The following is a 22968-nucleotide window of genomic DNA, read 5'->3' as shown; positions in this document are numbered from 1 at the left end:
TATGTAATGTTGGTCAAGGATCTGTACTGTTTAAAATTAGTGTGCAGATCAAACAATAGCAATATTTATGAAACTGTAAGTTTATTAAGGAAGAGATATAAGGAGTAAGAAAGGAGTTGGGGAAAAGATAAAGATTAGGAAACATTAAAGTATTAATTCATCTTGAGGTAGAAACTGTAGCCAATCTGTACATGATATATTCAATCAATCAAACCCGTATCCGCACCCCAATGGTGGATAGGGCACTGCATCATATAAACGCAGTGTTATCTTAATCGTTAACACATGAAGAAAAGGTGATCAGCCCTCCGCTTCAGGACCAGTCCTGGGTAATATTGAATAAATATTAGAGTGAAAATATCACTTCAATTTATTTGACCCTCCACCCCTGGTAATCAAACCCGGGACCTCCAGAACGGTAGCCGAGCGGAGGCGGACACGGAGGTATGATATAGTGATTCGAAAATATATTTTGTAAATTACAAAATCATTTCAAATTCAAAGTATGTACTTCAAATTTATTTTAACTATATTATATAAAATCCAAGTAAAAATGTAACACTCGTATAAGTTATAACATATGGAAATATGTCTAGTTTGTGTAATACGCCATCCATTTAGAGGATTGTCTGCGGTTTTGATTTATAACATGCTTTTGGAAGAAACTCAAATACTGTTTTTATTAATAACCAAAAACTGTTTCCGACCTAATATAAAATGGTGAGAATTTCCACTCTTTATGGAATCTTAAAGATATTTTTGCGGCTGATTTTAGCTGATGTTCTCTATATATATCCAAATATTTTTTTCAATCTATAAATTTAAATATATATATATTTTTTTTAAAGCGATATATCGTAGTCATACAGGAGAAAGTGAGTGCATGTTTTTACAAAACGTGATTATGTATTCACTATTTGATATCTTACTAGCTTAATATTGCTCTGAAAAAATCCCAAAGGATTTTAAACTTGGAAGTATAATATTCAAACCCTTATCCACACCCCAATGGTGCATAGGGCACTGCATTATATAAACAGTGTTATCTTGATCGTTAACACACGAAGGAAAGGCGATCAGCCCTCCGCTTCAGGCACCAGTCCAGGGTAATATTGAATAAATATTAGAGTGGAAAAATCACGTATATTTATTTGACCCCCCCTGGGAACCGAACCTGGGACCTCCAGAACGGTAGCCTAGCGTGCTGACCATTACACTACGGAGGCGGACAAAAGTATAATATATTGACTAGTTAAAAATGACTATCCGCATTGATGTTTATTTTCTTGCCAAGCAAAATTGATTTAAATAGCCCTCCTGAACAGTTTTTGTTTTGTTAGTTGGTCACTTTCTCCTGTACGACTACGAAATATACTAAAATAAAAATAATGCACGAAGACACATATGGTTCCTCGCGCTGCCGGTGGCGTACTGAATTCTATGTTTGTCTCGATGGACCGGTCTCGCCGTTGTCCTTGCATGATTGCGGGATTGGAGTCCGTTAGTCCTTGAGCTCCTTGATCTTGGGTCCGCCCTCGGGGTTGTCGCGCCAGATGGTGTAGTTGAGGCAGGAGGCGAGGCACAGCCAGGCCACGTACGGCACAAACAGGTACCCAGCCACCGGATTCACCCGGTAGAACATCACGCCGCAGACGGCCACGTTGCCGGTCAGAGCCAGGATGTCAATCAAACTCTGGAAACAAAACACTTTATTTGAAGAAATAACTTTATGGAAACATTTTTTATTTAAACTTCATGTACAGAAAATAAATAAGTACATTGGCGGGCTTATTGCTAAAAACCAATATTTTCCAACCAACCAAAAACAGACTAGTGATATTGATCATAACGTTTGATACCATATCGCTCACTCCTTTCAACAACGTCATAAATCAAAAATCGTCAATTTTCAGTTGTGCATGTTTTCGGAATGCCCAGAAAATGTACTTTATCCCAGCAAAAGGGGTATATTTTTAACTTAATATTTACCCGCGACAAGGCAGAAAGTGTTGTTTTTGCATTTTGAAGAAAAGGTATTGTTTAATTATATTTTTTAATTTACTAAATATTTTTCAAATGGAGAAAAAACCTTCAGGTTTTATCTAAAAAGATATGTTGCACAGTAAAAAGTTCAATAAGTGGCTTGATATTTATTTTTAATACATTGTATTATATTTTATTATTGATGGACATTTAGGATTCCAATGATAAATAGTAATGTCTCAGACGTTTCTTAAAAGTTATTACAGAAGATGCATTTTTTACGCGGAGGTGATTCATTCCATAGTCTGGCCGCTTGGACAGAGAAGGAATTACTGAAGAATGATGTGTTATGGCGAGGAATATAAAGTGTTCTTTCTTGGGAAGAACGTGTGATAGACCATGATCTGAGAGGTATATAAAATTTTCAGCCAGATATTTAGGTGAATTGGGGTTGTGAAGAATATTATAAAGTAGCGTGAGAGATTGAAGGTTAGTGCGCTGGTTGAAGTGAAGCCATTTTAGTTCCGTGCGAGAAGGTGAAACATGGTCATATTTTTTTTAGTTGAAAATGAAGCTAATAATATTTGTGCTAGTAATTCAGTTAGGCTGCCGCTCAATCGCTGAAATTTTCGAAAATTTTGAATCTTGTCGATTTTCGTGCCGATGACGATGATGGTTCCGGTGGCAATGTTTCTTTATCAGAAAGTTGTTGCGTGTTTTGTCACTTTAGGGATCGGTGCAATAGTGGTGATGAGGAAGAAGTCGGTTCGAATGATAGTGTTTATTCAGGTACTATATAAAGCAGTGTCGTAGCGGGGGATGTAAACACAGATTTCAATCGATTACCACTGCGTTTACTTTTCTCCATCTTCTGACTTCGCTACCAACCCAAACTTCGCCCAAGGAATATTCAACCGCCTCTGGACTGGAACTCGGATTTACCTTGGACCGTGTGCACCCGGATTGATCGACGAAGCCGCCCCACCCCCGACGGAGCGATATCGGTCTTACGACCCAGTTGCCTACTACAGGTTGCGGCTGCCTACCGGCAGCCGCAACCTGTAGTAGGCAACCGGGCATATTACCATATTTACCGGTAATCTCAACGGATCTCTCATGCAGGTAGATCTATCGTTTGACGACCGCGGATCGCTGACACCCGGCCACTCTGCAGTGACACCACGCAGTACTTTGTCGGGACGCAGGGTTCGCCGCGTCGCGTGCAGACGTGATGGTTAGTCAGTTGATTGATTGTTGAATTATACTAACCCACTTAAGGCAGTGCGCTCCGAAGAAGATGGGTGTCCACGCCCAGTTCAGCGCCAGCTGCGTGCCAAACAGAATGAGCGGCAGCTTGGCTGGCCCTGAAACAAGTCAAATAACAAACATAAAAATATGACTATTTCTTAAAATCTACTGTGACACGTGTTTTGATGCATTCCGCATCATTTTCAAACACCGTATGTGATAATTAACAATATGACAATGACTAAAGCTTCCCCCCTATTGTCTATGTTCCTACTGATAAGAAATAAAAGAAAATAAAGAAATAAAAATAAGAAACAGCTACTACCCCTCTTCAACTTTCAACGTCCCAAGGACCCAACTCTGAAATTTGTAATTAGCTCCACATACGGTGTTTGAAAATGATGCGGAATGCATTGAAACACATGTCACAGCAGATTTTAAGAAATAGTAGTATTTACTAAGTAAAACATCAATTAATAATGGATAGATTTTTACCACAAAGTGACTGCCGAATCAATTAATAAAATACAAATATGAGACTGACTTATAGGCTTGCTTCCTTTTCCGTCTTACTCCTCATTACTGAGGGTCGCGGCAGGCGAGCATTCTACCACTGAACCACCGATGCTGTTCTGTGTCTGTCTGCTGCGCTGGTCATGGTTGTGGAGACATTTGTGTACCGGAAAAAGTCGGGTCGGAATCCAATCTACCTGACTAACTGAACTAAATAACTACTAATCCCTTTCACTGCCTACACCGGGGCACTTCTAGAAAATTTGGTGACGGTTTTACAAACTGGTATTTATTTAGATTGGCAGTGACGGGGACATTGAAAGCTTTTAAATGTATATTTACTGTAAAATCGCGCTAAAATTTTGTTTCACATTTTCTATAAATTACGCAATTAGTTCGTAAAAAAAAATTAATTGCTTTGCAAGAGAAGGTTTGTCAGGGAGCCTAGATGATTCTGTATCAGATCTGGGAATGCGGTGTGACAGCTTTCAATCAATATGGTCGAGTGTCCTATGCACTAAATGGTGCGGATAAGAGTTAGAGGAAGAGAAGAAGAATTCAAATAAATTGATATCTCAACATGGATGAAGGAGAATATGGAAGTCTGGACATTTATAGGACTTACGGCCTGTCATCGGCTAATTTCAAACTGTGTAAAGAGTTAGGATAGCAAGAACTTATGAACATTGGGCAATATGGTTATGTAAGAGAAATAAACACAGACTTGTGACTTCACACATCCTACTATGATTCACACATGTTCAAATTCAATTATTTTTATGATTAGCTCGTATGTGTTGCTATGTGTCACACCAGAACCATCTTTCACGGGATAAGGATTTAAGATAAAATGGAGTTTTAATTTTCACAAATTTATTTAAAATATTTTACAAAAACAGACTTATTAATCAATATAAATAAAAATGTAAATGTTCCTTTGTTCGAAAAACAAAAACTAAACTCAGCATCGCGTCGCTTCACAGCGGGGGTTGGCAGAGAGAATAGAACGCCACACCAATCTGTGTTTTGCAAACAATTTTCGCCTCTTCTAGATACACAATTATTCACACTCCTGACCTGACCGAGCCCGAGTATTTGAAATACTCGATCTTGCTAAGTTTTTCTCGGTCTTCCTCCGCTTCTATTACCAATCACATTCGTCAAATAAAATTTTCAGATTTTTAAAAGACCTTTATTGATTTACAGAGTTTGATAAAAATAGCACCATTTTAAACATCAATTTTAATATTTATTTATGAACGGCTAATGCCTGTAACATTATACATATATACAGTATCTAATATAAAAATACACTAATGAATACACTAATAGAGAAACAAAAAGTCTTAAACATAAAATAATATTATTATAAAATAACAAAAAGTAAGCACTGGTAAATACACTCTCCTTCACACTGTTATGTGACGACACATACCTAATTATAAATACTTGCATTATATAATTATATTTCCAAATCCACTACTGTAGTAAATGCATTCTTGTGTAATTAGACAATAATTAATGTCATTTGTCAAATACTTGTCCCAAGGTTAACTAAAATATTATGTAATATTTAATACTGTATTTCTTAATTGATTTGACGTCAGTAACGTGTACATTAAAATGTAATTAACATTGTATAAATATACAATACAAAATTCTAAATACATCATTCAGTGACAGTCCATTGGACCATTTGAAATAATTAAAATAAATTCCCCCGTAAACTATACCATTAAAATACGAAATAAAAATGTAGTTGTGCATTCAAATAGACTAAAAAGATATATAACGAAGCAATAACTAAAAGAAAAAATGAAGTCAAATTTATAATTATTATTCACGCTAATAAGTAACGTAAGAATATTTAAAACATTTAATGAATTATGGCAAAAGTTAGAATCAGGTAATAAATGGATTTATGTATTGCCGAAGCCAACCGTGATAACATTATTGTGCAATAAGGGACATTCAACCATCCCGCAAGAAGTATCCTTATCTGGTACAGGTATTTTAGAAACAAATAATGATAATTGTAAGATATATTCCAGCGCTACTATGTTAGTATCTGTTAATAATAACTATCAAAGCAAATTTGAGTCTATTCATCCTCAGATAGATAATAATATAAGCGATAATTTTTGTGAATTAAACCACATGAATAATGATACATTAAAACTCTTCTATTTGCATACAACCAATTTAGATACTGACCAGCTGATGTTAGCTAGTCACAAGTTAGATACAATACATTTATTAAGTAATTCGATAGGAAATAAAAATTTGTTCCATAAAATTGTGAGTAATAATTACTTTATTTTTATTGTTACGAGTATTTTGAAACTTATCTTTTGTTACATAATTTATAGAATCTGTAAGGTTATAAAGACCAAACTTGGTCGTAATCGACCAAACGGACCTTCGTGTTTTAAAATTAATTATTGTTTGAAGTGGTTTAAAAATAATAGAAATGATATTGTAAATGTAGAAACTGAATTAGAAGAAGTATCAGAAGGAACTACTCTTCGAAAAAGTCCCAGATTGGCAAAGTTAAAGGAACACGTTAGTGTTTAATAATTTTCAATACCTAATATTGTATAAAATAACGAAAACCTAACATTCCATTTTATATTCATTTAATTTTACATTACATTAATTGTTGTTTATTTTTTTATAAAATTGTTATAACTAAACCATGTTAGAATAAAGATTATATTTTTATTATATTATATATGTTAGCATATAAGTATGTTATGTAACAGTTGTAATCTATTCTTAAATTTTTGTGTAACGCAACTTTTGATCTACAAAATTCATTATCTCATGAATTTCATTCTAAGAAGGATGGTGTAATGGACCTGCCATTCGCCTTAGAATTTAGTACATAAATATCCCATAGACTGATAACCGACATAATATTGATTCTGTAACAGGTGGAATTCCACTTGTAGCTACGTGCAAGTCATCTTGTGACCATGTTTAATTAGTGTCCTATGGATAGATATATAAACCTGCCACCCACTGTAACACTAGGGACAGTTAAGGGCAGTTATCTAGAAGCGATTCACGCCACTCGTTGCGGTAGTCAAAAGTTGCGAGCTTACGCAATATCAACTTAGAATAATAAAGTTATTCGTTGCATCCAGTGCGTATTATTGACGCGAGTCCGCCTTCCATTCCTGACAATAGGACCTCGGCGTTCTGGGATTGGTCCCATAGCGCTCCCGTTGCGGACCAATACACATCCATAATACTCGAGTTCGAAATTATATTAAAATGTGCGAATCATGTCAAAGAAATAAAATTTTAAGAAAACGTATCCTTCAACCTACGGAAATAACAACTACATCAGAAAGGCCCTTCCGGAAAATCGCCCTGGATGTAGTCGGTCCACTGCCTTTATCCCAAAATGGAATTAAATATATATTAACGTTACAAGGCGACCTAAAGCTTACGCTGTACCAAACCACGAAGCAATCACTATAGCAAAAAACTTTGTTACTCATTTTGTTTGTAAATTTGGAATTCCAACACAAATATTAACCGACCGAGGAAAAGATTTTACTTCAAATATGTTAAAAGAAGTTGCAAAATTATTTAAAATCAAACAAATTCAAACATCCGCTTATCATCCACAGTCAAACGGCGCTTTAGAGAGAAGTCACGCTACTTTAGCTGATTATCTTAAACGCTTTATATCAGAAAAACAAACTGATCGGGATGACTGGCTAGACTTTGCAATGTTTTCATATAATACAACTCCACATAGCTCAACTCGCTATACGCCATTCCAACTTTTATTGGGAAATAAACCCGAATTACCAACCTCAGTTACACAAAGTCCCGAATTTAAATATACGTATGATAACTATGTTGACAATCTTAAACTAAAACTAAATCAATCTTTTCAAGTTGCCAGAAACAACATTATAAAACAAAAAATTAAATCAAAGGAAACGTATGATAAAAAGGTAAATACTATCGATAAATATGAAATTAACAATCAAGTTTATTTAAAAAATGAACAAGTAAAAAATAATCGATCTAAAAAACTAACTCAAAACTATACTGGTCCATATAAAATAATAAAAATAAATTCACCAGTTAATTATACCCTTCTAATTAAAAATAAGAAAATAAATGTGCATTCAAACAGATTAAAGAGAGCGTTTGTTACAGATTGTTAATCTGCGCCTCAGCAGCAGCAGACTGGACTCCTATATTGACATCCTCTGGATTATATTACGAAAATATAAAAACTGTTAATTTTTATGCAAAATACTGGAATCTAATAACTTATATCCACTTAAATATCTTTGAAAATAAACTTAATTTAATAGAAATTACTTACGAGAAAACGAAAACCATTTGTAATAATGATAGCTATAAAAATATGTCAATGTGTGAACCAACCATTAAAATTATGAAAGAATTAATTCAATAACTTAATCAAAAAGATGAATCTTTGAAGGAAATAATTGGAAATTCAAACACTCAGTATAGAACTAAACGAGCGTGGTTAGATATTGTAGGTGTTGCTTTTAAAACTGTATTCGAAACACTCGATTCAAACGATGCTGAATACTATAATAATGCTATTTCCTCATTAAACAAAGATGAAAAAGAATTTACTCGACTTCTGAAAGAACAAAATCAAATTGTAAAATCAACCATCACTAACTTAAACGGTACTATTACGAACCTAGATAAAAATGAAAAATTATTTAATTCAAATTTTGAAAAATTTCAATCCTATTCTACTAAAGTTAACAAACATATCTTCAATCTCCAACTTAAAACTGATATAGAAAAACATTTAGCATCATTAAATTTGATGACAACGGAACTTCAGAATGAGTATTCAACACTCGTAAATACTATTTTATTTGCAAAAAATAATATATTACATCCGTTTGTCCTTAGTCCTAATCAATTTATAAAAGAATTATCAAAATCAATTCCATTCTTACCATCATCTACTTCTTATCCATTACCGACAAATGTAAGATATGTTAATAATTTTCTTTCATTAGCAAAACTTAAATGCTTTATAATTGAAAAAAGAATAATATTTGTAATCTCCAATCCATAAACTAATCTTTTAAATTTTAATCTGTATAAATTAATACCTCTGCCGATGAAGAGACGAGACAATAACTTTGTATTCATATTACCTTCTGTTAAATATTTAGCTATCGCTGAAAACAAAATAACTTATTCAACCTTAGAAAACCTCGAATCGTGTAAAACAATTCATTCTAAAAGAGTTATTTGCGAATCAAAAACTCCATTATATAACATACATTCGAGACCAACTTGTGAAACAGAAATATTAATTAACGGAGATACTATTCCTGAATCTTGTAATACCAGAATTTCTCATTTCTCACATGAAATCCGGCATAAGTTAGAAAACTCTGATCAATGGTTATTTATTTTACCTACATTAATGCAAATTCCGACACAATGTAATCATTCAACTACTGTTGACATGAAATTAGAAAACCCTGGTTTAATCACAATTCAACCAGGTTGTAAACTATATACAAGTTCATCAATAATAGTCGCTAATGAAAATCATATAAATTTTAATACTTCTATCGCTTCTAACTCAATAATACCATCATTTAATATTCTAAACAACGATTGTTGTAATGATAATAAAAAAAGGAACAAATCTTTAGAAATTCCATACATGTATCCCAAAGCATATAACCTAAATAATGACGAATTATTTGTATCGAGCCACAAATTAGATAAAATTAATATCGAAATAGATAATTTAAATTCTAAAAAAGTATTCTATAAAGTGATAAATAATTCATATTTTGCTTAAATTATATCGAGTCTAATTAAAATACTTGTTTTATATCTTATTTACAAATTGTATAAATGGTTTAAAAAACAAAACCATAATAACCAAACATGTTCTAATATCACAAATTGTAGAAATGAGAAGCCATAATACTCAAGTTCTGATTATATATAAAATAATTTGCGTTTGTGTCATTTTCTCTTAAAATAAAATTTAAATAAATATTAATGTTATTGTTATAAATCCATAACATTAAAAATTGGTGTCAGAAGTTCAGTTAATATTTGAGTAAATGATTTCGATTCATCGAAATTTTCGATTAAGAATTCTTTATATATTTGCCAAGTTTCCAAGTTACGGCATGATGTTATCAGGTCGGCTTTACCTGTTATTTGAGTTTGAATATATGACAATATAATCTGTTTTTGGATTTCACTTGCTAAATTCATAGCATAATCACAATTTTTAATAAACGTCTGGGGTGAATTTGTTCCATCGTATGAAGAAATAAATTTAGTTAAAAATTGTAGTGAAATTTGTTCAGCCATTTTTTTTAACTTATAAATTTAGTTGAAATTTAAAATATTAAAGAAAAATGTTATTTGATGAAAATAAATGGAGTGATGTTCTGATATACAAAATTAGATATGCTTACTCAAAAATTATTAAACATTTTATCATGAGAGATTTGTAGTGGAATTTGTCCAACGACGCAGCGAGATAACTGGATCCAATGCAGCGAAGAGGAGTGGTGGCAGCAGCGACACGGTGAGATGTCCTGTGTTTGTCAACAGCAGGGCAGCAGCGACGGAGTACCGGAAAATTTGCAGCAGGCAGCAAATGTTGTATTATATGTTATATGTGACTTATGTATAAATTTAGGAAAGGATTTCCTTAAATTTAGAGTAGTCAAAATATAATATAATGTCCACAATCTCGCGGATTTATAATATTTATGATATTTTGCAGTCTTCTTTTTTCTCTTCTTTTTCGGAATTCTTGTCAGGATATTTATTTTTTTAAATTTTGTTTCCGATCCCACTTCTGACACCAATTTTTAATGTTATGGATTTATAACAATAACATTAATATTTATTTAAATTTTATTTTAAGAGAAAATGACACAAACACAAATTATTTTATATATAATCAGAACTTGAGTATTATGGATGACCAATGGTGATCTCCAAATAATGGACTGTCACTGAATGATGTATTTACCATTTTGTATTGTATATTTATACAGCGTTAATTACATTTTAATGTACACGTTACTGACGTCAAATCAATTAAGAAATACAGTATTAAATATTACATATTATTTTAGTTAACCTTGGGACAAGTATTTGACAAATGACATTAATTATTGTCTAATTACACAAGAATGCATTTACTACAGTAGTGGATTTGGAAATATAATTATATAATGCAAGTATTTATAATTAGGTATGTGTCGTCACATAACAACACACTATCAGCGAGCAGCGATAAGAAAAATTAGTTTTTCAACAATATTAAATAAAACCAATTTTATTGATTTATTTTTGTAAACGAATAACCCGCAAAGCCTCAATTATGGAGGCTTGTCTGCAGGTAAGATAGTAAGGATAGGGAAGGTAAATGTGAAAAATACATCACAAACACCCAGACCAATTGAAAATAAATCTTTCTTGAATTCATTTTGCAATTGTCGGGAACCGAGCCCGCAATGCAAGTTCCGCAGTCGAGCGTCTATCCAACTACGCCACAGCGCCTGTCTAAATTATGAAAACGCCTAAAACAAGTTTGTTCAAAATCTCAAATCTACTCAAACTATTCACCGATTGGTTTGAAATTTTAACACAACCTGTATTCAAATATGCGTATTTATTTATTTGATAATTTACCAAATTTAACGGCGGGTATGTATGAGGAGATGCATGAACGTGGAAGAGGCGAAGAATGTTTGCAAAGACAGAGTGATGTGGTGTTCTATTCTCTCTCTGCCTACTGCTGCGGAGAAGGGGCGTGATGGTTAGTTAGTTAGTGAGTTAAATAAAGTCGGTTCAATGAATTTTTTTAAATAATTTAATGTAAACAAAAATAATGAATTCATTAATCGATTCGGCAGTCACTTTGTGGTAAAATCTATCCATTTATAATTAATGTTTTACTTAGTAAATACCACTATTTCTTAAAATCTACTGTGACACGTGTTTTAGTTTAGACACAAAATTTAGAATTAGCTTCACATACTGTATTTCCATACATACCATACAAAACTGTATTTCCGCATAATATGATCAACTGGTTATATCAAAATGCTATAAAATAAAAAGAAATCTCATATTTTAGATAATATGTGGAATGATATTTTACATATTTTCCTCAAACATTAAATCAGGAGTTATAAACCTAGATGAAGTGTCAAAGACATGAAGCATTTACATTAATAATTAATTATCTTCATCTCACCAATAGATGTCTCTAGTGAAGAACAATGTTTCAAAATTGGTTCATATATATAGAACTTCCAAGAATTTGAGTAGTTTTATTAATAGAATTGGTGAATGTAACACGTGTGTAAAGTGATCACTTAAACCAGCCTTTGACGGTCGTCAGCCCCGTAAATGCCCAGACTTCCATATTCTTCTTCATTTTTGATGAGATGTCAAAAAATAATATGAAAAATACTGCTATAATTGGAGATAATCCAGATTTGTGAACAAGTATTGAGACACACTCAAAATGTTGGAAATAATAATGATTGTCAAAACAACTGTATTTCTACAGACTGTCAATTTGAAGGTTGACAGTTGATTTGGAGTCAGTACGCTTTGCCATTTCACCATGAATACACTGAATGACCATTATGCGCGCCGTAGGTTCGGTGAATGGGCCGAAAACAATATTCAGCTTGATACTTTTTTTCAACGCAAAATTTGATGAGGCACATTTCTGGTTAAATGGCTGTCAATAAGCAGAATTGCTGAATTTGGAGTGGAGAAAACCCAGAAGCCTTTGTGGAGACGCCCTTACATCCATTAAAAGTCACTGTTTGGTATGCTCTATGGGCAGGTGGAATCATTAGCCCACATTTCTAAAAGACGATGCCGCCCAGAATGTTACGGTCAACGGAGAACGCTACAGAAACATGATTACTGACTTCTTCGTACCTCAGTTGAATGGTATTGATATGACAGAGTTGTGGTTTCAACAAGATGGCGCAACATGACACACGGCGGGTGCCACCATTAATTTATTGCAAGAAATATTAATTTGTATACATCTAAAAAAAACACCTATAGTTCAAACTTTGATCTTTAAATAAGACCTGTATGATATATGAATGTGGAAGAGGTGAAGATTGTTTGCAAAGACAGAGTTGTGGCGTTCTATTCTTTCTGCCTAACCCTGCGGGAAATCGGCGTTTTGGTTAATTAGTTAGTTAATAAAAATGAATTGACTGTAATCAATAAACTAAAATTTAAAATAAAGTATTTTATTTTACAAATGGTTGACGACCCCTGCATCAAGCCGCCAAACCGGGTTCAAAAATGTGGAATGTAAGCATTGCGTAATTTTTTTACGTAACTCAAAGTCAAGTTCGAGAAGATGGTTTCAGATAATTGTGAAATCCAAATAGCGGTATTATACAAATAAAACCAGCATGATTCGAAACTACGCGACTCAAAACTAAAAAAAATATCAATAATTAATACCCCTCAGTGAATTAAAAAGAATATGTCACATACACGGGGCTTTTTTTAAAACAAATATGTTCCCGGAACTCACTTCATGTCAAGCTTCTTACTAAATAAATATGTTTATTTAAATATTTAAATATTCATTACAATAACATATTTTATCATTTTGACAAATTATATAAACATAGATTGTAATTACGCAAGCGCAAACATTGTTTCGCCTAAATGATTTTGTAAATTTAAATTTAAAAAAATTATTATCCGTGGAAAAAGGTGCCGAAACGCCGTTCCACCGCGTTACATGGAAAAAAGCCCTGCACATACATATTGATTTTATTATTCGGATATTAAATATTTAAATAAAATTTAAATTAGCTTGCTCTCGACATAGTCACTTGAGTCCGACTCGGATTAAAAAAAGTACCGAGTTTACTAACGTATTGAAAACAAGTGCATATAATGGATGCACGAAAAAATAACCCATATTAAAACACATTTTAGACGGCTATTTTTATGCCTGCGGACTGCTGGCGACGGAATTTGATAATTATGTACATGTAGTTAAGACATTAACAAAGAGATTGGTTTATAATATTCATATAAAAACATTGGATAATTCCTACTTTTCTGACTTTGCAATGAGGCCGGCACAGAAGGTAAAAATCCCTTCTCGTCCTGATATCAATCGACGAATGTGTTACAACACTCGTAATTTAATTCTTTAAGGAATCGTTACGCAATGAGTGAATACGTGCATTTTTATGCATTTAAATGTTTACCTTGAAATCCTCCACCATCTCTCCAAACGAGATAGGAAGCATAGCCCATCCCGGTGTAGAGAGAGGTCCAAACGGGACCGAACACCCAGTTAGGGGGTCTCCAGTCGGGCCTCTTCAGGGACTCGTACCATGGCTTGGATCCATCCTTCGAGTTAACTTGGGAGCTCGTTATCAAGCCGCCCACCCATCCTCCGAGATTCGGCAAAATAGACGCCCCGATCGCAGGCCAATTCGCCATTTCAGAGAAAATTTATCAACGATGATGTTGAAATAAGCCTCAGACTGCTTGCACTCTGCCTGAATACTAAAACTCGAAACACGTTTGCGTACGTGCAAAGATCATAAACCGTAGGTGCTTCAGAAGTATATGTTTATTTAATTAATGATAATGACAATCTTCACGATAAACAAACTTCGCCGACGTCGGCTACGAACGACGAATGACCCAGCTCACAGAACCGGATCCAAAAAAAAACAAACGAACCGGCTCGATTATTTTGTACGTCTACTCATTTTATGTTCATTTACATTTATTTTATGCTCATGATACGTTCGAAATATTAGAGAATTCGGCGAAAACAAGGCAGGAAGTATAATATCTACATATCCGACATTTCCAGGATGGACACATTTGTTCTCTTGGCCATCCATAAGAATCGCAACATGCAGATGCTGTATCATCACAAATTTTCATGTTCATTAATATTTTTTTTCTTTCGATGGCTTAAAGAGTCCACGATTGTTTACCATACATTAGAATCAGAAATACGAAAACTCTCACGAGTCTAATTTGTGAGGCCTTTGTTATCAATTCATAATGTAACAAGTTTAGTCGTGCCATCCTTAGCTATGACTAAACTGATGAAATAAAATTAAAATGTGAAGTTAGATCAGCAATTAGCTTGCTAAACTCAATGATGACGAAATAAGAAGTGTGACTTATGATAACAGTCATTTCATTAGGTTTCACAAACAAGATATAAAATTTGAAACTGCGAACCGGATCATTATGAATTGAACCATATACCATGTTGAATCATAGAACCATATAGAATCCGGATCAGCCCCGCTGTCACATCAATCAAGGCGTGTGTTTAGTGGATTACGTAACTGTAACTATTCAGTATTGCCAGTTCACAAAAAATAAGTAAATATATAACCTACCTACAAATTTTGAATTATTCTAATGAATTCGAATCCTTCCTTGCAAATAAATATTCTCCTCCAGCATTTTCCTCTTTCAGAATTCCATAAACATGAAACCCAATATAAAATTCCGTACGCTTTACATTTTCCAGTCAGATACAAATAATCATAATTACACATGTTTGGATATAACGATATATATTATTATAAAAATTAATTGCAGTATTAGAGATGCAAATAGTGAAATATTACACAAGAAATTTAGTGGCTACGATACCTGAATTGCTTCTGTTTTTTATTACGGTTGGGAAACATAACACCTTACAAAGACCCAAAGCAGCCTGTACTAAGCTTTGATGCTGGTCACTCACGACGAGGAAAATAGTAGATTTTGTTACATTTTCTCTGGTTTTGTAACGTTCAAGTACGAATTTTGGAAAGACGAAAGATTTCACTGCCAACCTGGCGATGTGACGCGAAATCGAATACCTACAGCGCCATCATTAGTATATGATATTTGTATATAAGCTTCGTTCGAGTCTGGCCGGGCGACCGTCATGAATTCATTGCACAAACTAATTTATATAATTCATTGTAAACGATAAATGACACGCCGGGTGATCTCGTGTTGAAAATAACTATTATGTATTGGAAATGTGAGTACTTCATTATTGGTAAGGCGTTTCCTCTCATTCCGCCGTTTGCTAAACAGCTGTCAAACAAATTACGCAAGAAATTTGTCTCGACTGCTGCTCAAATAAGCGCTAATTAGAAGAAATATGTATTCTATAACCTCCCGAATGACCCCATCAACAGCATTGCAGGTAATCAACTGTTTTTGTTGTTGTTTTTCATGCCTGAAAAACTGTGCAATCTTCTTTGTGTGAAATGTCATTCTGACAGTCCGTTGACAGCGAGTCTGTTTTTATTATCGTTTTTATGTTATATTTTAGGTAAAGTACGGACAACCGACTCTGAGCTGTCGGCAGAGCCACCTGGGAAATTTCGGAACATTGTCGGGATGGCAGAAGCCGAGTTTAAATATCCTTTAAAGAAAATACCCTGCGTGTCCAGCGCTCAAGAGGTGAACGATTAAATGTTATTTGAAGCCCACCTTTCATAAAGAGTTACACTAATCGCGCCATATCATCCGAGCATGGACTCGTAAGAAAGAAGCCAAACATAATTACAAGTACATTTATTGTCATATAATGTTGTTTATTGCAATATATGCATATAAAATAAGATTCAACAAACACAAAAGATGTCATTCAAAAATAACTACAGCACGTGGCGTATAGATTTTGAAATGGTTTTCCAGTTTTACTTATACAGTTACAAATGTCAATTTACTAGTGGGTGCAATGCTTGGCCATGTTTTGTTCACAAAGAAATAGGTATGGATGATAATTAATAAATAATATTCGATATATGATGTAAGAAGACCAGCCCGCCGAAGCTTGCAATCGCAATACCGGACTGGACTCTTGATGCTGACAAATTTTCAGCCCCCATCTGTGCTCCACGAGCAGTTTTATGATGAGGTTGGAACTCTTCATATCAGCCCCTCCGGGAAGCCTGCCACTGTATACCTTATAAGACCATCTCAGTGTATACCGGTGTCTGATATCCTCATAATCGGAGATCGCTCAGTGGGTCGTAATGCTCGCAATTATTTTTCAAACATATAAACTAATTCTGTAACTTTGTTACCTTTTCAGACTCGTACAACTATTGGCAAATGACTTGTCGCGGCAGAAGGGTTCCATTTCCCCCATTGTGTTGGCGCTTTGGACAGTTTCATTTCCTAGCGCTGGATCAGAATATATAAACTACAGAGGACGATTCGGCATTGTTTTATTTGGATGTGTAGCCAGTAATTACTGTTTTAGTGTTTGCAGATATGTATAGGCAGATAGATGATATAACCATGAAACGTGTGTTATTGCACAATTTTCTTGGGAGTTATTCATCGTGACTAATATATGTATACTCTCCCCCCTGAAAATAAACATATTATGCTCTTAAATATGTTTTTATTTTGTTCATTAATGACCGAGATCCTTGAAAAGTATCATCCTATCCCGCTCTCTGTGATCTTACAACATTGACCTTAATTTTTTACAGAAATGCAATCTAAAGTAACTAACTGACCATCACGCCGCTTCCGCAGGGATAGGCAGAGAGAATAGAACACCACACCACGCTACTCTTGTCTTTGTACACATTCTTCTTTACGCATCCCCTCACACATCCTCCTCCCAACCCTTATCCGCACCCCAAAGGTGCATAGGGCACTGCATTATATAGAAGCAGTGTTATCTTGATCGTTAAATACACGAAGGAAAGGTGATCAGCCTTTCGCTTCAGGTACCAGTCCAGGGTCATATTAAATATATATTTGACTGAAAAATCAATAATATTTATTGCGACCCTCTTGGGAATCAAACCCGGGACCTCCAGCATGGTAGCCTAGAGCGCTAACCGCTACACTATGGAGGCGGACCTCATACATACCCGCCGATTATTCGGATTCCTGAATTGACCACTTTCAATTATTTTAAATACTTGATCATGCCAAGTTTTGCCCGGTCGTCCTCTGCTCATGTTCCCAACAAGATTCGCCTCATAAATTTCTTTTACAGTCCTTTCTTTTCACTCGTTCGTTTAGATCTTTTATAACTAACTAACTAACCATCACGCCGCTTCAGGCAGAGAGTATAGAACGCCACACCACTCTGTCTTTGCAAACATTCTTCGCCTCTTCCACGTTCATGCATCTCCTCATACATACCCGCCGATTACTACGACTCCCAACCTGACCACTTTCAACTATTTGGCATACCTGATCGTGCCATGTTTTTCTTGGTCTTTCTCGGCTCCTTTTCCCCATTACATTCGCCTCATAAATTTGTTTTACCGTTCTTTCCTCACTCATTCGTTCCACATGTCCAAACCATCTCAACGCACCTTTCTTAATTTTATTGATAATGGTTATCTCCGCTTTGCATTCCTTCCTTATTTCACTATTCGAACATCTATCATGCATCGTTTTGTCGCACATTCTTCTGAGAGATTGCATTTCGACTGCACTCAGTCTACTTTCATCCTTCTTTTGCCAACTCCATGTTTTACTTCCATACATTAGAGTTGGAACCAGGACTCCGTTGCGCACTGCCAGTTTAGCTTCCGCTGATAGGTTTTTATTTGCCATAACTGATATTATTAGAGGGTATTTCTTTTTCATCGACAATTTTAATGACTTCCTTTAATCTGACTCTATCGAATGCTTTAGTAAGACCTGCAAAGCAGAGGTAAGCTGTCTTATTGAACTCTCTTGCTTTTTTAACTATTTGTCTAACAACAAATATGTTGATATTATTTATGTCCGAGTTCACTCGGTTTCTCACCGTCACATATTTAGCATATTCTTCTGGTGACGGTGAGCTTCTGTATTTCAGATGGTTTTTCTTCGGCGAGTTCCTTGACTTCATCAGTACACCATTTTATCAATAATGATTATCTCAGCCCTGCATTCTTTCCTTCTTTCACCATTCGAACATCTATCATACATATTTTTGCCTCACATACAAATAATGTAAATAAAAATAAAAATAATAGCACAACCTGGCTGAACGGTGGAATACGCGTGAATAGCCAATAAATAAAAAAAAGACATTCAAAACAACAGCAATGGGGGCGCGAGATAGAGACAGGCATGAATTAGAAAGAGATAGAAAGGCATTCGCCGGAGCTAGCGATTGAGTTTGGCTTAGTCCCCAGAACCAAAGATCAAAGACGAATATCTATTTACTTATATTTCTTCTTTTTTTATGGCTGTTCACGCTTCTAGCCAATGCGAGTTATTTTTTATTTATATATTATTATTTTACACTTTTTACAATTTAAAAAAAGATAATCGTTTGAGTTTTTATTATTTACAAAAAAAAACTTCAATTTCATACTATTTCTGTGAGCCTAAGCGGCTCATTATTAGAAAGTGGTATCAAATTGTGGTAAAGTGGGTTCGAACCGAAAAACTTTGATTAAAAAATCCGAAACACTAACCACGGGACCACAACCCGATACGATTTGAATTCAAATCGTTTGTTTTCCTGTAATTGGGGTTAGTTTCATTATTAAGTTGGTTTGTTTAGTGAGTTATTTAATATATTTCATACACATTTACAAATGATTTTCAATTAATTTTGTTTGTTAGGGGAGGTCGATGAGATTGAGATGTTAGTAGAAAATGGAATTGGATTGAGAAGACAATACTTGACATATAAATTTATCTTAAAATTTTCGACTAAAAAATATAATATTCTGATTTAAAAAAAATGATAGTTAATAATTCCGAGGGGGCGTCAGAGGCCTGCACTTGCAGGGCATTAATTGGAGACCTAGATCTTATTTCATTGGGCACCCGTTTAACTCTTAAACGCTACCATGGGTACTGGAGTACCCCACAGGATTTTAAAAACCCAGTATTTAAAAAAATATCGTATCCACACTTGCGCCATTCAAGCTAATCTCTAATTATTAGTTACTGCGACGAACTGTCCATCGAAGTGTCGCGCAGGTACAGACGTGTGGGCGGGTGTTCCGGGGTACTCTAGAACCCCACGGTAGTAGTTGTCAAAGTTTTTTCAAATTCGAAGGCGGCTGAACTTTGTTATTTATTGGTAAGTTTTATTAAATATTATTCTTGAAATAAATATTTAACTCTTTTATTAGGTATATTATGTTTTTATTATCACTTAAAATCGTGTTTTTATTATTCTTTTTACATATGTTTATAAGTTTGTTATTTTCCATGACAAGTAATCTACGTTTTTGTTAGTCATTTGTCTCATAGATCAAATCGACGTCTTAGAACTGATGGTGAAAAAGCAGTGTTTTTAGAAGATTTGGATAATGAGGAGATGAATACTAGAGGTGCTTCAGATGATGAACTGGATGACCTCATTCAAGATTTTAGCTTTTAGAAGAGCCTGGTGTTAATTCTCAAAATCACTACTCCACTCTTGTTGCTTGCAAATACGCTGATAGTGGCGATGAAGATGACATTCGTGGTATCGTATCAATGAAGAAAATAAAGTACTATTGCCAGAAATTATAGCATTTTATAATAAAATAAAATGTGGGTAGATGTTTTTGACCAGATGAGTAAAAAGTATTCTACGTCTAGAAAAAACGAGAAGATAGCCTTTGTGTATTTTCTATACCCTCTTAAATACAGTAGGAGTAAACTCCTGGATTTTTTATACTATGTCAAGAAGTCCAGACAAGAAACTCATTCCGAAAAGACGTCTATTTTTTAAGGAAATGGCAAAATCTCTTATAACACCGTATATGCAAGAAAAATTACAATGGCCATGTTTGCCCCGGGATATAAGGAAATCTATACATGGTATTTTAAAAAATGAAATGGACATTGCTGAACCAGTCCCTCGAGATACCAAACCTGATCGCTGCTGCTTCTGTCCGCATATAAAAGATAGGAAATCGAGGACCGCGTGCTCCTCTTGTCGTCGTCATATTTGTGCACCCATCAAATAAAAATATGCAATCTTTGCAAACAAAAATTTTAAAAATTATTTCAATTTGTTTTATTTGTAGGCCTAAGTAATAGTACATTTGAGTAAATACAAGAAATTAATTGATAAATTTATAGTTTTATTTCTAACTCATAAATATCTACGGGGTACTCAGGTACCCCACGGTAGTATTCATGCCTATAAAGTTGAGGGTAGTGTTCTAGAGTTAATGACGGCTTCCTTTCAGACCTCTCCAGCATTAGCATTCCATTTTCCACTAACATCTCAACCTTATTAACCTCCCAAACTTGTTTGCAATAATTTTTATTTCTGCTAATAATTTGGATGCAACTGGCTATCCAGAAGCTTTCAGATTCATTGTCGTTGCATAACCTAGTTGTGAAAGTAGAGTGGAGTTCCCTAGATTTTCAATTCTGCGGCGATTGCATCGTTCAGAACTATCTTCAAAAGCTGTTCCGCACGACCGCGCTTTTGTTGTTTTCGAGTCATCTTGCCCCTATGTGCGGCGCGGCGAATTGCATTTGAATTCAAATCGTATCGGGTTGTGGTCCCGTGGTTAGTGTTTCGGATTTTTTAATCAAAGTTTTTCGGTTCGAACCCACTTTACCACAATTTGATACCACTTTCTAATAATGAGCCGCTTAGGCTCACAGAAATAGTATGAAATTGAAGTTTTTTTTTGTAAATAATAAAAACTCAAACGATTATCTTTTTTTAAATTGTAAAAAGTGTAAAATAATAATATATAAATAAAAAATAACTCGCATTGGCTAGAAGCGTGAACAGCCATAAAAAAAGAAGAAATATAAGTAAATAGATATTCGTCTTTGATCTTTGGTTCTGGGGACTAAGCCAAACTCAATCGCTAGCTCCGGCGAATGCCTTTCTATCTCTTTCTAATTCATGCCTGTCTCTATCTCGCGCCCCCATTGCTGTTGTTTTGAATGTCTTTTTTTTATTTATTGGCTATTCACGCGTATTCCACCGTTCAGCCAGGTTGTGCTATTATTTTTATTTTTATTTACATTATTTGTATGTGAGGCAAAAATATGTATGATAGATGTTCGAATGGTGAAAGAAGGAAAGAATGCAGGGCTGAGATAATCATTATTGATAAAATGGTGTACTGATGAAGTCAAGGAACTCGCCGAAGAAAAACCATCTGAAATACAGAAGCTCACCGTCACCAGAAGAATATGCTAAATATGTGACGGTGAGAAACCGAGTGAACTCGGACATAAATAATATCAACATATTTGTTGTTAGACAAATAGTTAAAAAAGCAAGAGAGTTCAATAAGACAGCTTACCTCTGCTTTGCAGGTCTTACTAAAGCATTCGATAGAGTCAGATTAAAGGAAGTCATTAAAATTGTCGATGAAAAAGAAATACCCTCTAATAATATCAGTTATGGCAAATAAAAACCTATCAGCGGAAGCTAAACTGGCAGTGCGCAACGGAGTCCTGGTTCCAACTCTAATGTATGGAAGTAAAACATGGAGTTGGCAAAAGAAGGATGAAAGTAGACTGAGTGCAGTCGAAATGCAATCTCTCAGAAGAATGTGCGACAAAACGATGCATGATAGATGTTCGAATAGTGAAATAAGGAAGGAATGCAAAGCGGAGATAACCATTATCAATAAAATTAAGAAAGGTGCGTTGAGATGGTTTGGACATGTGGAACGAATGAGTGAGGAAAGAACGGTAAAACAAATTTATGAGGCGAATGTAATGGGGAAAAGGAGCCGAGAAAGACCAAGAAAAACATGGCACGATCAGGTATGCCAAATAGTTGAAAGTGGTCAGGTTGGGAGTCGTAGTAATCGGCGGGTATGTATGAGGAGATGCATGAACGTGGAAGAGGCGAAGAATGTTTGCAAAGACAGAGTGGTGTGGCGTTCTATACTCTCTGCCTGAAGCGGCGTGATGGTTAGTTAGTTAGTTATAAAAGATCTAAACGAACGAGTGAAAAGAAAGGACTGTAAAAGAAATTTATGAGGCGAATCTTGTTGGGAACATGAGCAGAGGACGACCGGGCAAAACTTGGCATGATCAAGTATTTAAAATAATTGAAAGTGGTCAATTCAGGAATCCGAATAATCGGCGGGTATGTATGAGGTCCGCCTCCATAGTGTAGCGGTTAGCGCTCTAGGCTACCATGCTGGAGGTCCCGGGTTTGATTCCCAAGAGGGTCGCAATAAATATTATTGATTTTTCAGTCAAATATATATTTAATAT

General features: G+C 34.7%; 2 protein-coding genes and 1 long non-coding RNA gene across 5 annotated transcripts; 2 read left to right on the top strand and 1 right to left on the bottom strand.

The window, feature by feature from the left end:
- Positions 1-64: 64 nt before the first annotated feature.
- Tspo (Translocator protein) lies at positions 65-14533 on the bottom strand. The gene is made up of 3 exons (XM_088263755.1): positions 14025-14533; positions 3253-3347; positions 65-1693 (listed from the first exon to the last, which is right to left on the bottom strand). Exons 1-3 carry the CDS (start codon positions 14260-14262, stop codon positions 1502-1504), a joined length of 525 nt encoding a protein of 174 aa, XP_088119881.1. The 5' UTR covers positions 14263-14533; the 3' UTR covers positions 65-1501.
- LOC148307237 (uncharacterized) lies at positions 8857-9592 on the top strand. The gene has a single exon (XM_088263754.1). It carries the CDS (start codon positions 8882-8884, stop codon positions 9578-9580), a length of 699 nt encoding a protein of 232 aa, XP_088119880.1. The 5' UTR covers positions 8857-8881; the 3' UTR covers positions 9581-9592.
- A 1001-nt stretch (positions 14534-15534) lies between the features above and the next one.
- On the top strand, positions 15535-17204 carry LOC148307235 (uncharacterized). 3 transcript variants are annotated; one of them, XR_015837884.1, is made up of 3 exons: positions 15535-15994; positions 16124-16567; positions 16892-17204. It is a non-coding gene; the product is annotated as an uncharacterized LOC148307235 (long non-coding RNA). The 3 variants fall into 3 exon arrangements; XR_015837882.1 differs by having other exon boundaries at positions 15535-15826; positions 16124-16254; positions 16892-17203; XR_015837883.1 differs by having other exon boundaries at positions 15556-15994; positions 16124-16254; positions 16892-17202.
- The last annotated feature ends 5764 nt before the right edge of the window (positions 17205-22968 follow it).

This window comes from Brachycentrus maculatus, unplaced genomic scaffold (assembly GCF_059751285.1).
Source record: "Brachycentrus maculatus isolate JH-2025_06_01 unplaced genomic scaffold, ASM5975128v1 h1tg000203l, whole genome shotgun sequence".
NCBI classification, from domain to species: Eukaryota; Metazoa; Arthropoda; class Insecta; order Trichoptera; family Brachycentridae; genus Brachycentrus; species Brachycentrus maculatus.
The sequence above is the reverse complement of the archived record's forward strand: the minus strand, read 5'-3'. Positions and strand labels throughout refer to the sequence as shown.